At 38.6% G+C, this 16,904-nt stretch overlaps 1 protein-coding gene across 3 annotated transcripts in view; it reads left to right on the top strand.

Annotated features, from left to right (window-relative positions):
• Positions 1-271: 271 nt before the first annotated feature.
• The window catches only part of LOC120724995 (rab effector MyRIP-like), a 30,553-nt gene continuing 13,920 nt past the window's right edge, over positions 272-16,904 (top strand). The window contains exons 1-5 of one of the 3 annotated variants that reach the window (XM_040017585.1): positions 272-1,527; positions 2,262-2,292; positions 2,373-2,543; positions 9,672-9,893; positions 13,252-13,388. In XM_040017585.1, coding sequence (XP_039873519.1) covers positions 2,434-2,543; positions 9,672-9,893; positions 13,252-13,388 — 469 coding nt within the window. In that variant the 5' untranslated portion in view covers positions 272-1,527; positions 2,262-2,292; positions 2,373-2,433. The remainder of the gene's footprint in view (positions 1,528-2,261; positions 2,293-2,372; positions 2,544-9,671; positions 9,894-13,251; positions 13,389-16,904) is intronic. The other 2 variants (XM_040017577.1, XM_040017592.1) reach the window with 2 other exon arrangements.

Here is a 16,904-nt window from a genome sequence, read left to right on the forward strand (position 1 = left end):
TCAAGTAAATATGCATAAAATGCAATGCACCATTTTGAGCCATAAAGATGGCTCTGGCTGTTTATTATCTTCCCTTGGTTATTCCCCATGGTCCTATAACATTAAATGCTAAAAAGCCCCCAAAATATTATTACAATATATTATTCTCCTGCTGAATTACTAATCAGAAATGAAATGTCTTAGACCACAGAGACCCTGAGGTAACATTGAAAAATGAAGCACATTAGACCATATTTGCCTCTATTATACAAACACAAACTTTAGTCAGGAATGTCAGGCATTTTTAGTAAACAGGAATCTGTGTTCATTTGACTGGTGCGTTGGGTCTCTTAATGATATTAAAAATTGTATAGGCCTGAATTAAGTTTATTATAAAGCTATATCTAATATCATTTTCTTTAACAAAATCTGAGTTATTTAAGTATCTCTGCTGTATTGGCACATCCACAAATATAATATGTAGGTATGTTTGACTTCTTTTATCATGTAGCCTGATGATTTTGGTAATAAAAATATCGCCTGTGAGCTCTTCCATTCATTCAGAAATGCAGTGTTATGAAGTGTTTAGAGAAAATGTGAGAGAAAAAGTTCTTGTCCTATCTTGCAAAACTGTACAGAGGACTGGAGCAAAGTAAAACAAAAGAGACCTGAGTCATCATTGTACAATTCAAACCATCATTGTTTTGTCAGACCACTGCTGATTCCACGGACAGCTGTTCCTACTTTACATCTAGAACCTAGAAGAAGATGCCGCTGTTAAAAATACTCAAACATGTGCGACACATGTGTGTCTCATAATTCAGAAGGTCTGCCGTGGTTCATGGATGGATGTTTGACATCCTCACAACGGCGACTATAATCTGCAGTTCTCCCGCTGTCCACTAGATGCCCTCAGTTCCCTGCTCTTTGTCCATCCATTCCCTTTCCCTCAGAACCCACCAGTTTTACTTTCTACCTTTAGCTGTTTGTGACTTTATCTTTACAACATGTATCCTAAACTTCTGACTGTTTCTGACCCTCATCACCTGCTTTTTACATTTTTTGTTTGCTGATTCTGCCGCAAGTCTCGTGGAATTTAGACTCATTAAACACTGTTAACAGCACGTGTTACTGAAGCGATTTAAGAATAATATCGTGACAGAGTGTTTGCAAAGAATCAAGATATGACTCCAAGACTATTGTTCATTTACGACTGAACACAGTCAGAACCTAAGGTTTTTATTATAATCCATGTCCTCTTAATAAGTGATATAAACAAGCTTTCATCACTTCCACGTCACCTTGGCAAGTGGAGAAACGCTCGGATAGACCCTAATCAGGATTTATCCTGCTTTTCTCTCAGAAACCAGGCCTTGCTGCGCAGAAACACTTCCCCCCCTCAATCTTTCATACGAAAAAACGATGAAACAAAAATCGCAGACTCACTGGATTATAATAAGCGTTTGGCTTCGTCTCACTGATAATTCTCTCTAGAAGTAAACGGAGTTCAGCTTTAAAGGTGTTTCTCTATTTCAGCCACAGATTCTGGTAAGTTGTTGTAATCAAGCTATGACTTTATCACCTTCAGCCTGAATGAAAACCATTAACTTGCATGTTCGCATTTTTGTTCGTGTTCGTTTTTTGCGTTAAAATCGGTACTGTTTGCTTCACATTCCAGTAAAATACGTGTGATTGTGAGAGTTACGGTTATTTATTAGTTTCACGTCCGCATTCAAAAACAAAAACAAAAGTAAGCTGCAGCTTCAGGTCTGATGGAAAGAAAAGAGATTTCTTCTACAGGAAGTGTCAGTAGCTCTGATTTTTCTTGTTAATGCTGCAAGTTATGTCAGAGTAGTCGATTACAAGTTTACACAAAACCCAGTGAAGTATAATTAATTATAAAAATGTATCAAAGGTGAGTAAAAGTACTTTTATTGTAATAAATTAGTCCCTAGGAGTGACATGTGACATGCTGAGAATTAAAAAGAAGCCTGAATGGAAAACATGTTAGCTGGATCTGGTTCACTCTCTCCAAAGAGTCTCAGCATGTATTTTAGGAATCATGTCTTAATTAAAGACCCAAGAGAAAAAAAATTAATGACTCCTTGAACATCAGGCTCAAACATGTTTGATTAACAGTAGTTTAATGTTTGTGTTTTATAATCATACCATGTTTTTAAGAGTAAAATCACATACTTAGAACTCGTAACTATAACTGTAAAGTACTATAAAGTAGTGAAGTACTCCTTCTTTAGTGAATATATTTCTTTTTCCTCCCCCAGTTTGCACTAAACCATCCAGCTGTAAACTCAGGTATTCTGGGAACTTTGTCACTGTCAGGTGTTTTTGTTTGTATTTTGTGTCATTGGCCTGACTATTTTTCTCTTTTCCAGATGAAAACAACAAGCTGATTATTCAGTCGGTGAGTTTGAGACAGCTGGTGGGGTGTCAGCCATGGGTCGAAAGCTTGATCTGACAGGACTGACGGACAATGAGGCGGAGCACGTGCTGCAGGTGGTGCAGAGGGACATGAAGCTGCGCAAGACAGAGGAGGAGAGACTCAGGTGAGTTCTGACCTGTAAATGCAGTGGAGCTCCAGGTGTTTAATGTTTAGGAAGTGAACTGTACTGACTTTCCCCCCCATCCTGCTGTTTTTCTATTGCAGCTTGGTTACTCTCACTGCTCATATGAGTGTTTGAAAGTTTTGAACTTCCTTACCTCTGATGAAATCTTATTTCTTTGAGTCTGCTAGTAAATGTGAAACTGCTGAATAATCAGCTTATCACAGCGGTTTATAAAAGTACACTTTTTCTGTTCTTAGTGTTGCAAGAAACATAAACCTAGGATTTATTATTGCAGATATTCTTTTATTTTTGGTTTCAATTTGAGTAGATCTTGGCGTAGACAGAAAGAGGGATTGTGGAAATTAAAATTGTGCAGAGACCACGGAGACGCACTTGTGTGCAGAGAATTACAGTCATTTTAATACTTTGCCATTTTCAAAGTCCCAACATTAACTAGACAAACCAACCAAATTTAAACATGAAGTTTATTTTAAATCCTTTGAAATGAATGACTGCTTGATGCCTAGAACTCATGAACATCACAAAATGTTGTTTCCTTCCTTGAGATGCTCTGCTGGGCCTTTACTGCGGCTACCTTTAGATGCCGTTTGTTTGTGGGTTTCTCTGCATCCAGTTTTGTATTTTATTTATTAGTTGAAAAGCCTCCTCTGTTCGATTGAGATCAGGTGACTCACTTGGCCACTGGGAATGGAAACTATATCTCATTTCTTTGCTTTTGCAGTTGCAGCATTTGGCTGAATCTGTGTAGAGAGATCAGCCCTGTACACTTCAGAATTCATATTGCTTCTTCTATCCACAGTCACATCCTCAATAAACACTAATGACCCAGTTCCAACAGTTCCAATGTCATACCATTACCTCCACTGTGTTTGACAGATATGTTATGTTTCAGATTATAAACTATTTCTACCATGGTGATGAAAATATAAAGTATGGCTATGGAAACAAAATGAAGAACATATAAGTAAGTAAGGCACTGCATAACCAGTATACCTTTAAGGTCTTTTACACCAATTTTCTCAGGCTGCTTTTCTTTAGCACAATTTAATTGGAGGAATTTTTAGACCTTGGTGGAGATTTCCTTTCCCGCCTCTTTGCTCTGAAGTGTGTCCTAAACACAGTAGCCAGGAAGTGAAGCCTTTTTCCGCTGCACTCAGACCAGCTTCCTCCTTCACCCCAACCTCAACATATATAGATACAAAGGCACAATAACGTGGTAAATAGGTGGATTTCATTGCCTGTAGCCTCAGCCTGAGAGTTACACAATAGTGGAAAATGATTTGCCTGTTTAACAAAAAGAGTCCTTGCTGGTCCTGGTGCTTTATTTAGAAAAACACTTACCTCTTACAGCATTACTCCACTGTTTACCAAAATGCTTTCAGTGGACTGAAAACCCATGAGAAGGACCTCACATACAAGATGAATCTAATTGTCAGGATTTCCCTTAGATTTTTATCAGCAAAAGCCCTTTTATTTGGACATCTGGCTTGATTAATTTAGTGTTTATCTGTAGTGTTTGATAATGTAACTTCACAGCTAGATTTTTTTAAAGTATATATTCTTAGGAGTATGTCTAGTGTGTGCTTATCAGCCCAGTTTGGTCTATTATAACTTCCCATAAGAACTGTTTATTGTTGTTGCTGTTACCCTCCAGTCTCACTCTGTCCACACACTGAGGACACGAGGTTTCTGCCTGTAGGTCAGACTACGCATATGTTTTGAAAGTATTTCATATTTAATATGAAATGTTTTACTTTATAAGCCACCTACCAGATCAGTTAGCTACATTAGCTACATTCACATTAAAAAAAAAAAGCAGATGGATTTATTTTTCAGTACCACATACTGAAGATGAAACAGGGTCCACAGAATTATCTATGAAACACCATAAAATATCTCTGCATCTCTTCAGACGAAGTCTTTGAGGACCAGCAAACAGATTTTCAACCCGTGGTCTTTTCTTTAAACTTTTAATCTATGTTGTTTCAGATTATTTTCTGGTTACATTTTGGAGGGGAGTGTCTGTAAAGTTGAGGAAACAGAGACACCAAAATATTACCGTAAGAAAAATATGCTTTAAAGAAGTGTACTTTAGTACATTAGACGGGCAGGTAGTTGTTACGTACCATACCTTAACTGAGTTATAGAAATAGTAAAAAACTAAACTATACGACTAAAATTTATGACCCTCAGCTGCATATATATTTTCAGTACATTCACCTTAACTTACTTTCCCAACTCCCAAACTCTAACTCTATCTAAGTCTCTGTGACAGTCTAGTCAGAACATAGAACATACGTCTGTGGCCTGAAAACACTGTAGAACTACAGTATCGATCCAATTTTGTGTCCATATTCAAAAATCTGTGTATTTGCTTCACTGTACCTGCATTAATGTTTAAAAAGGCCCATCATCACTATCTGAGGCCACTGAAATGACAACAGTTTCTCTGCTTGAATCATATGTGCAACTGAAAGGGTTTTTTCTGTTAAATCCCCACATGACATGATGAAAAAAGTGATTAGTTGGTGAGCTTTTTACATTCCTTAACTTCAACAAGTGTTGCTAAGCAAAGCGCTTACCACCAGCTAATCTTGTAATTGTTTAGCCGGCATGATTACACATTGTTGACATTGTCTGAGTTCTTTAAAGACAGACATGCTTTTGCCCAAAAGTTAAGTTATTTCTTAGGTCAAAACAATAATAAAGTCAATCTATACTGCAGTTTTTAACAGCTGATAAATGTGGCCAAAGATCTCCTCAGCTAATCCCCTCTTTAGCAGAAGTGCTTGACACAAAAGGTCACGTACTGCTTTCAGTCATCACACGTATGAGTTTAATCTGTCATGTCATTTCGATTGTTCACTTTTCGGCTTCCTCACTCCCAAACTTGTTACGTGAGCTCTCACTTCATGCATCTTGCTTTTCAATTTCTGCACCGACATCCCTGAGATGAAACCCAGGAGTGTTCATGCATCTGAAACAGCAATCAGAGGGCAGAGATGAAGTTAGGAAAGGAATAGAGATGAGCGAAGAACAGGAGAACACATCTGGATGCTGTTGACTTTCTTTGTGACCTCTGGTGCATGTTTTTCTTATGAAAGGAGGAACTTCTGTGTTAAGACGTTCAGGACTGATTTGGATAACTGAAATGTCACACATGTATTTTATAACTGATCTGAGATGATATTATGTGCGATAAAAATACTCTTCTGTTTTTCTCAAGAATGTTCAAGCATAACTACTTCATTAGATAATAATAGAAAAGCAAGAAAGACACAAAATAACACAAATAAATACTCCAGATGAGATTTATTTTTAAAGCAGTGTGCTGGGGATTTCTGAAGCTAAATACAGCATCTATTGATTTCACACTTACCCGGGGCTAATACTTAGTTGGACTCCTTTGTGCCCTCAGAACTGCCTCAATTCTTCATGGCATAGAGAGGCAGAAACATTCCTCAGACATTTTGGTCCATATTGACATGACAGCGTCACAGTTGCTGCAGATTTGTAGGCTGCACATCCATAATGCAAATCTCCCATTCTCAATCCAGCAGAGCATCCCAAAGGTGCTCTACTGGATTGACATCTGGTGACTGTGGAGGCAAACTCACTGTTCAAGAAACTAATTTGACATGATTTGAGTTTTGTGACATTGCGTGTGGTCATAAAGGGATCGAAAAGGGATGAAAATATGAGCACAGAAAAAAAATATTAGAAGTATTCTTGATTGTAATGATTGGTTATTTGAGTTACTATTCCTATCAGCTGAAAGCATACTGGACATTCTCCTCTGACCTCTGGCATCAATGAGGGATTTTCACCCACAGAATTGCTGCTCACTGTTTTTCAAACCTTTCTCTGTAAACCCTCGAGAATTTCTGAAATACTCCGACCAGCCAACAACCAGGCCACATTCAAGGTCACTTAAATCACCTGTCTTCCTCATTCTGATAATCAGTTTGAACTTCAGTAAGTCATCTTGTACATGTCAACATCTTAAATGAACTGAATTGTATCCCAGCTATGATCAGAGACAAGTTAAATGCACATTGCAAAAAAGGTGATTTTGCAAAGCTTTTCTGAGACATGGTTCCCATAACTGAAATGACTGATCAGTAGATGAGAAAATCAGCTATAAATGAGTTTTAATGTTGCTGCATAGATGCTAACATGTAAATAAGCTGCTATTTGTCAGATGTTTTCATGCATCAGCCTAGAAGTTGATGATATATGAGAGATTAGCTGTCCTGGAATTGTGAATAGTGAAAACCTCCGTTCACCAGATACAAAAATCCTAAAACTTAAAACACAGCTGTCCCCTGCTGTTCAGAAGCAGCACAGCAGGCACATTCATTTGGTAAGATACACTGTTTACAAAGAACAACATGACCCATCTTTTTATCTTCTTATGACAAAAGATAACTGATCCCCATTCAAATCTTCAAACACAAGAAAAATAAACTAAGCTCCATTCAGACAAATGCCAGCAGACATTAGTTAGCTTATCACCAAGAAGCAGACTTTATGTGAGGATAACTGCAGCTGACACAGCCTGAGCCTCTTCTTGTTTGTTCTCTTTGAATGACCGAAGCTCAAAAGCTTCTTTCGCTGAGGGTGTGTGAGGATAAAGCTGCAGAGTGCTGTGAAACATTACTGTGCATGTCTTATTAGGTCAAAAAAAAGGTCCACAGCTTTTTTGTGTTGAGTATCATGGGATGCTTTATGTTTCAGGTATGTTTGTGCATGTTTCTTCACTTTCTTGATGTTATTACCTCACAGTCTCTGTCTGAGTCTGGCTGATGCTGTTCTGTCTGGGAGGTATTTATATCATCCACTGAGCTTTAGTAATGGATGTGGTGCTGTAGTGAGGGGCATCCGAGGGAGACTGTAAAATGTTTATGGTTTTAAAGTTACAAGTTTCATTTAAATATTTGTGGTTAAATTTTTTAAAGGACTTCTAAGTCATATAACTCTACAGAGCTGAAGTGATTAGCCAACAGAACCAAAGCTTGCTATCATAATTGTTCTTTTAAAAAAAATAAAATTCATCTTTTTCGTCATCACTGATGTGACCTTTGGCTTGTTACTATTGATTAACAGAGAAACTGACACATTTTTCTACACTAAAAATATTCATTTGTTGTCTGAGTTTTTGCTTTGAGCTTTTGTCACATATAACATCATCATCTTTTCTTTTAAAGAAACCCCTAAGTTTCCATAAATCACATTCTGTAAACGTACTTTAAAAAACATTGTCATGTGCAGAATGAGGAATTTATTTTGGTGCTTTGCATTTTGAATTTCACGTCATCAGAAACTGAACTGAAACCAACCTGCATACCCTGCAGAAGCAGTTCCTGCCTCTCTCCTCATCTTGTCAGACTCCATCAGTTTCGAGCTGTAATAATTTAGAAATGATTCAGTTATGGCTGATGCTCCTGCTGTCATGATGTGAAAATAATGGATTTTTTTTCTTGTGCCACCTACACAGTTACACTTTCTATTTGCCTCTCCTGCTTTGCCTTCATTTGTTTGACTAATTTTATATTCCATCATGTTGGAGCTCCTGTCAAATCATCTGCTTCTGTCTGTATTTCTTTGCTGGAAAGCTAATGATAAGAGAAATGAATGCTAAATTGTTACACAATTACCCGTGTTTGTTTGCTGTCACATTTACTGAATGTAACAGAAAACAAATAGCTGGCAGTTATTCAGCTCCCTGGCAGAAAGCAACCAGTCTAAAACAAATTTATAACAATGTAAATTCAGATAAATGTGATCTAGTAACACCACAAATGAAGAGAGATGTGCATACCAAGTCCAATTAATTTAGATGAGTAAATAAATAAATAACTAAGTAATTAGATTAATGTGTTTCATTTTAATAAAACAAATAAGGAATTTGCGTACAGTTTTAATTCTATTACTTTGACCAGTTTGACCAGAACAGATTTGTTCCTCACAAACGCACAGAAACAGAAACACTGTGCCAATGATGTCAAACAGCAACATTAATTTAACTCAACAACAAAAGAAGCAGACTGCTGTCTTTGTATGGCACTGAAACAGATGGTAAAATGGTAAATGGACTGGTCCTTATATAGTGATGCACTCAAAGCACTTAATGTAAGTGCTGTTTGCAGGTTGTAAATGCAGGCTGCTGTAAGTCTGTTAGTGCTTTGTGTTTGCGAAAGGATTATAAATGCAATCAAACGTGTAAAGTCGAGACGGCATGTTAAAAAAAGTCATATTGAGGCACACAATTACAAAATTACATTACATTAATTAGCATAAATTATTATTGCATTAATCTCCATGGCTTGAGCTCTTCTCACTTCTTTTGCACTTTCATCCAGATTAACCTTAAAAAAGACATCAGGGGTCTCAAATGAACCCCTTTCAGTCCAATGTTACCTGATTTTACATCTCTCTCTTCAAGCCTCAACAAGTTCTCATATATTCATGCCATCATTAACACCATAACTAGTGAAGACACTTGTTCAGTTATTAACATTAGTTAATTCATTTGTCTGAGTGAAGATGCACTGAAGACACTGGGCTCTTTGTGTGTGTTTTAACCATGTATTTGTGGTTTAGTCATCACGGCTGTTATTTATTTAATACAGGCTTTCTGGTTAACAAGCAGCTCGATAAACATATGAAGTCGCTCCATAATTCTCACCGTATCTATTTATTTTCTGTTTACAAAATGATGAAACAACCTGACCGAATTTTTGAAACCACTTCAATTTCTGCTCCATTTTCATTAAAGGGACGCAGAGGATCAGTGTGCGTTCATCTGTGCACTCTGTGTCCTCATTCACATAATCATCCTATTTGACACAGTAAACCCTGGTCTGGTGCTTTATCCATGTACAGGAACTTCATATGATCCCTGTGGAATACTATACTTCTTATCTTACTCACTGACACATAAGCATCTTTTTCAAACAGATTTTATACATCTCTCTCTCTCTCTCTCTCTCTCTCACACACACACACACACACACACACACACACACACACACACACACACACACACACACACACACACACACACATTCCTGGTTTCACTATCTCTCTCCCCCCTCCTCCCCACAGCGAGCTGAAGCAGGAGCTGGACGAGGAGGGCAGTCGCTGCCTCCTGCTGTCACGGCAGAGTTGCTTCAACCAGCGCTGCTGCATCCGCTGCTGCTCGCCTTTCACCTTCCTGCTCAACCCCAAACGCCAGTGTCACGACTGCCACTACAACGTCTGCAAGGCCTGCCGGGTGTACAACAAACGGGACAAGACCTGGCTCTGCTCCGCCTGCCAGAAGAGCAGGTAAGGTCAGCGGTGGTGCCTGGAAGTGCTGTGGTGTTTATCTGTGTGTGCGTGTGTGTGTGTGTGTGTGTGTGTGTGTGTGTGTGTGTGTGTGTGTGTGTGTGTGTGTGTGTGTGTGTGTGTGTGTGCGATATACAAGGAGACTAAGTGAGGATGAGAGGCCGAGAGTGACGTCAAAGGTTATTAAGGTCTTACTCCACTGTTGGAGAGATGGATTTAGCACTTATTACACATAACATAGACACTAAGATACAGTGCAGGATAAAGTCTCCTTTGGCCCCAACATTTGCACTAATGCAAGATGACAGAGGAGGAGATGAGGTAGGGAGATGTGCAGCAACATAAAATGGATTTTCAAAGACATTTTCCCAAATTTTCCCTTTAGAGGTCTTTTCTCGAACTCAACTTGTTTGTTTAATGTTACAGAAATCCTGAAACGCTCCATTAAGCATGTGAACTTTAAATCCACACGCTCTACTTCACTGTATTTTTGTGTAATTTTATATTTTTTACAGTTTGCTCAGATTGTAAAGCCTAACCTTAAGGCTTATTGGATAAAATCGAAAGTGTGTCATAATTAAAATTCCCTTTGTTCATGAAACGCTGACATTTCGGGAGTTGACATTTTCTTTTAAAAGGACGAGGCTGAGCTTGTTATATGTTTTTCTCATTGCTGAGGGGTACAAAGCAAAAAACTAGTTTCTATGACAAATTGAATGCTGTCTTGTAAGGCCTGCTGAAAATGCAGCAATCATAAAAAGGTCGAGACGTGATAATCGTTCAAATGTGTGGAGAACACATTTCTAGACAGGCTCCTAATCAGAAGTGATTGCGTGTAGAAGAAAAAAAATGGAGCCACCATTCTCACCTAAACATGTGAGTACGACCCTCAGACTGTTGGTGTTTGAAAGTTACAGACTGTCAGATTTATGGGGTTTTAGTGGGAATGTATTTCTGCAGCCTCTAGTCAAACTCTGAAGTGACCATGTCCGGTCACGTCTGCTGCACAGAGTCCAAATTAAAAGCCTGTGATTTCTGCTAAATGCTTACATTATATACTTCATAATGGCACCTTTTTAAAAGCCTTAATATACTCCAGAAACTTCAAAGACACTGTAGATGTAAATTTTAAATGTGTAAAGCAGTTGCTGGTTTAAATGCCACTCTGTATGCAGTGGATCGGGGTTGTGCTGCTGTCTGACCCAGACATTCAAAATCAATTAAATAGATAATATGAGAATAGAGAGCCATGACATGCGCTGGTGTCAGGAATCACTGTGATAAGCTTACCTACCTGCCACCTGCCTCCAGATCATTCAATATAGCATCAGCCGTGGGGTCAACGGGGACTGCAGATATCCAGTCATGCATTAAACGATGTATTTAGGTGCTACGTTAACTTTAGTATTTGTCAGAGAACCTAAAGGTAGAACATCCAAATAGATTTAAAATAAAGAAAAAACTGCAGTGTAATAAAAATGTAATAGTGCTTTGTAGATGTACTTCTTTCTTTCCAGTGAGGCATCGTTGCCAGTAGCTGGTAGTTAAAACCTGGCTGCTTAGTCTACACCAGGAGGCACCTTACAAAGCCTGTAGAAGTGCAGTAATGATGTGTGACATTTTATGTTTTGCATCTGCTTCCTGTCAAAGCACTCGCTGTGTACACACACTTACAGCCACTCAGAAATCGGAGGGTACCTCATTAAACATAAACGTGTCATTATACAGTTAATTTAAAAGCAGCAGTGATAGGAATTTCAATCTTAAATATACTTGAAGATAATGCAGCATGTAACTGAGGTAGACTAACAACATCATGCACACATTGGATCATATACTGGGTCTGTTTACAGCCATGTTTCATATGTTACATACAACAATTTTAGTTATAGTACGCAAGGATATAAACAGACACTTTTCATAGAGTCAGTCACTATTTGTAAATGTTGTAGTTGAGATACATTTTCTGCACACTTACTCAGATTCTGCAGAGTAACATGTTACTTTCACATTAGTCTAATTCATGTGACCTCACTAACTGATAGGTCTACAGAAATCTTCAAATTCTTCACATTGACTTATTTAAGTTAAACATTGCTGAAATACTGTTCACAGCAGCAGTGTTCTGGGTTTGGGTACATAAACGCCCTTCTGTCTGGGGTTTGCATGACCTTACATGATTGTGTGGGTTTTCTCCAGTTAATATGATACAGTAGGTAAAACAAAGAAAACAGCACAGTGTATCTACGAGATGTGTAACATTAAACACCTAGTTTTAGTCTTTTTTTAGCTGACTGTATTCAGTAGAAGATAACTGCGCAACTATCGTCTCTTTATCTATCTTCCTCTTATCCAGTTCAAGGTTGTCGAGGGGCTGAAGCCTATCTGAGCTGTGGTGTACCCTGGACAGGTTTTGTTTTGGACTGTGGGAGGAAGTCGGAGTAAACCCACGCAGACATGGGGAGAACATTCAAACTCCACACAGAAAGATCCCGGCTAGATTTGAACCCAGGACCTTTTTGCTGTGACAGTGCTAATTACTGCACCACCGGACTGCTCCCAACCATCTTTGCTGCTCCCAACCATCTTCACATTTAGATTTATTGGTGGTTCAGACTTTTCACAGTTAACCAAACAGTGATTTCATATCTACAGATTGCTTCTTAACTTTACGTCAGCAAGACTCTGCTAAGTTTGTGTGAAGTGTTTCTGTAATGCTGCCTTCTTGGTGCAGATCAGATAGTGTCACTGTGATTTGTTGGCTGTGACTTCTTACCCGTCACAAATGATAACAGCTGCTGTGTTTTTCTAACTCACTTCCAGCTTTAAAAACACTTATTTTTTAGGTAGAGTGTAAGATGAAATCAGTGCGACAATCCTGCTATTTAATCAGCGTTGTCACTGTATTACCCCCCATGACGACCCAACTTCAGTGTAAACCGGCCCGTGTGATTTCATGCTGTCTTGCAAACATCAAAGTGAGACGCTTATGTGTCTCCTGTCTACCTTTTACTAATGATTAAACCATTTCCTGCTGAGTCTCTCTCAGCCTCCTGATTTATGAAGTAACTCCAGAGAAGTTTTGGCTATTGATGTGAGAGACATAGTGGAAATGAATCCGCACAGCTGCCAGCAGCTGGTTGTGTTCATCTGTGAGTCAGATGTAGATTGGCACCAGGACTGACTGATGGTTTTGCTTTTTTGTGTTTGACCTGGTTACTGAAATTCTGGTTGAATGTTGCTTGACCAAAATGTGGATAATAACAAATGTGAAGAAAACTACATTTCCTTCACATTTGGTAGGGTGATTAGCATAATCTATATTAATCTGTTGTATGTTTATGTGTTTCTTTCTCAGGTTGTTGAAGACACAGTCACTGGAGTGGTTTTACACTAATGTGAAGAAACGCTTCAAGAGGTTTGGCAGCGCCAAAGTGCTGAAGACTCTTTACAGGAAGCACCTGGCAGAACACAGTGCGCTTTCAGAGCTAACAGGTAAACTACTTCTACTGCGTTAGATGCTTAAGATTCTCCGTTAGGAAACAGTTCCCAGCTCTTACTTCACTAAAACCTCACATATGATTGGCTCGTTTCATAACAGCTTGCTGTAGGGAGAATCTACTCTGATGAGAAATTAGTGTGCTCGCTCAAAGTTGTCTTGATTTTTGCTGTTTCATATCTCAAAGCAGTGGAGAACATGAACTTGGGAAGAGGGTGAAAGAGGATTAAGCTCTTGGCTTTCATCCCACATTACTCTGGCAAATCACTCAGGCTGTTGCTACACTTCAAGTCTATTAATGTTTGTTTGCTTCTTTCATATCTTCACTCAGCAGGGACTCAGTGCTGCTGTATGTGTGCAGGTTTTATGATCCACTGTTCAAAAGTGTTTACAGACGTAGATGTGAACATGACGGTGCAGTTACAAGCACAGTTTATGTTAACTCGAATCAGTGGATCACTTTTTAATTTGTTTTCCTCTGTTTTTGGCCTCAGAATTTGTGTAATTTAAAGCTGCAGTGATCAACGTTTTTATATTTATAATCTCTAGTCTTTAATTATTGTTATTAATAGGTGTAATGTGTATTGCAGACAGTAGATGTTCTTTAATTGATGTTAGCGCAGGGCCAGTTATGGTTCTTGTCAGTTTTTTCTTTGTAATGTGTGATCCTGAAGCCTGTGTGAGATTTGTGCAGCAATGAAACATTTCCTCTAAAAACCTTTCAGCACATCTCACTGATTCGACAGCTTTGTGGTGGGCTTGAATTTCTGAGGGATGAAAGTCATGCTAGACAGAATCTTTGCACTGCATCAGCAAATCATCTGTGAACAGTGCACCTCGCGCTCCCTGATGACTAATATCAGTGTTGGGTCCAGCTGTTTTGAGACAGCAGCTCTTTAGCCCTTTACTTTTTTAGGGATGGACCTGGTTCTAGATTAGAGGAGTTTGTTCTCAGAGGAATTTGATTCAAAAGATTTTCTTTGAAAAGTTCATTATGAACTTCAAACATTGCAAGATCTTTTCCTAAAAGTTTTGTTTTTACACGAGATCTTTCAGTTTGAACCTGTTTCTATTTCAGTGACAGTAAGAAAAAAAGGCTTTGAGCTTTTCTTTAATGAAAGCAAAGTCAGTGTAGAAGAAGCTTTTTGTGTCTTCACAGCTAAATGAGAAGCTGTCACACTGAAAATGTTTTGGTTCAGACACAGAGAGCTTTGAATAAATGTGTTCCTAGTGACATATGCTCAGGCATCTAGGTCCAGTCAGTGACAAAGCACCAGAGCATCTGTGAGCCACTGGTTCAGAGTATGATCTGATTGAACCGACAAGGGATTTCAGAGAATTATGTGTGTTGTGTGGAGGAGAGGTCACCTGCTGCAGATGATGCAGAGCTCTGACCCTGGTGGGAGGAGGACTGATGTGGGCTGGCGTTAGGCCGCCGCTCCTCTGATGTAGGTAGCTTTTTTTTATTCTCTGCACACGCACTCTTTAGCACTCTGTTTCTTCTGTTTTCGTACTTTTATGACAGACCGGCACTGAAAACTAAACTCTCCATCCAGTTGCAAAATGCGATCGACTAAGCGTGACTCATGATGTTACTTTGCATATGAATAATGCGTATGACATGAATAGCATCAGCGGAGCTGACATTTGAGAACTAAATGCTGTGTGATCCTGAACCTTGTGTGAGATTTGTGCAGCAATGAAACATTTCCCCTCAAGACCTTTCAACACAGTCCACTGATTCAACAAAGCCTGGAGACATTCTCCTCTGAAGAGAGACGCAAAGGAACAAAGTGGCCCTGAGGAGCAGAGGAAGTGAGGCGAACTCATATATATGATTTACTCAAGGCTTTGTATAGTACAGACATACAGGCGTTTTATTATCATCTAAACTAGTGATTACTGTTGTGATTCATCATTTGAGAATTCTGAAACTAGTCGTTACCTAAAGGCTAATGTAATGTTTTTTCCACGAACAGTCAAATCCTGATGATTATAAAATAAATACATCTACAAATCTTTACAACTGTTGTTGTAATTTTGGTGTGACATCACTTTTTTTTAAATTGTTCAGTTTTTTAATTTGCTGCTGTAAACATGGAGAACAAATGGCATCCTCAGTGTTAAAGATTACTTATATAAGCATACTAACAAGTCAAAAAACATTGTGGGCATAATGATGATTATTAGGATTCTGCTAGCTTTAGCATTTAGCTCTAAGCCCTGCTAGCACGTTAAAGATATCTAAGACTGTAAAATAATAGGTTAGCTTTAGTACTGATTTAATTTTCATTTTAATTCAATTTCAATTAACTTTTATTTACATAGCCCCAAATCACAACAGTTGCCTCAAGGCACTTTATATTATAAGATGAAGACCCTGCAATAATACAGTGAAAGCCCCAGCAAACAGATGACTACCTATGGCCAAGCACTTAGCAACAGTGGGAAGGAAAAACTCCCTTTAAACAGGAAGAAACCTGGCAGAACTGGGCTAAATCTTCCGCTAGCGGTTGAAAGTGATTAGACGAACACAGGACAAAACACACCATGGAAGAGAGATTAACAATAACTCTTTGATCAGTTAGCTGTTTAACAAATACTCTTTCAAGAAAGTGATAAAAGGATGGTTTGAGATTGGCCTATAATTAGGCCAGTTGACAGCCGGGTCGAGTGATGGCTTTTTAAATGATGGTTTAATATAGATTAATCATGCTGAAAATTTGAAAATTAATAATGGTAGGACTTCTCTGAGCAGTTTTGCAGGAATAGGGTCTAAAAGACACGTTGATGGTTTGGAGGAAGTGTATATTGAAGTTAAGTAAATATTAGTAGTACTGAAAGTAGCTGTATATGATAATGAGTCTGTAAGGTGGTTAGAAATGTTTTCTCTCTAATGGTTTCAGTTTTATTTTTGAAGGAATGCATAAATTCATTGGAAGTTGTGGTTAAAGGAATTTATTGGATTTCTGTAAGATCTAAAGGTAGAATAGATGTAGGTTAATGTTATTCAAATCACTGGAATATACTCTGCCATTCATGATACACGGGAGAAGTACTTTCTGCTGCAGAGTTCATATTCTCATGCATGCCTCTGTCAGCTCGCCTTCCCGAGAGATTCATGGCGCCTTCAGGGTTACAGTGACCTCCAGCTGCTGTTCTGGTCATACTTCTAATCGCATGCATCTGTTATGACACAGATGTCTGCAGACATACACGAGGCGTCACTAGAACAAAATCCCTTTTCCTGCAATTAAAACACAAAAAAATCCTCAGGTTGTCTCTATTTCAGGATATTTCACATCAAGCTTGTCTCTGGAGTTTTAACCAGTGGAGTAAAGTGCTTGCTTCATTTAAAAAATCTGAACAGTTCATATTACTTAAGTGCTCTTTGGCCTTTTAAATGAATTGAAGTGACCCCGTGTACTCAGCTGTACCCTTGAACCGGGCCCTGCTGTGCACAGATCGGCTGGTAATGCCATGCATGAGGAAACTAATGCACTTATATAACC

Source organism: Simochromis diagramma, unplaced genomic scaffold (genome assembly GCF_900408965.1).
Source record: "Simochromis diagramma unplaced genomic scaffold, fSimDia1.1 OVJJ01000205.1, whole genome shotgun sequence".
In the NCBI taxonomy this organism is placed as follows: domain Eukaryota; kingdom Metazoa; phylum Chordata; class Actinopteri; order Cichliformes; family Cichlidae; genus Simochromis; species Simochromis diagramma.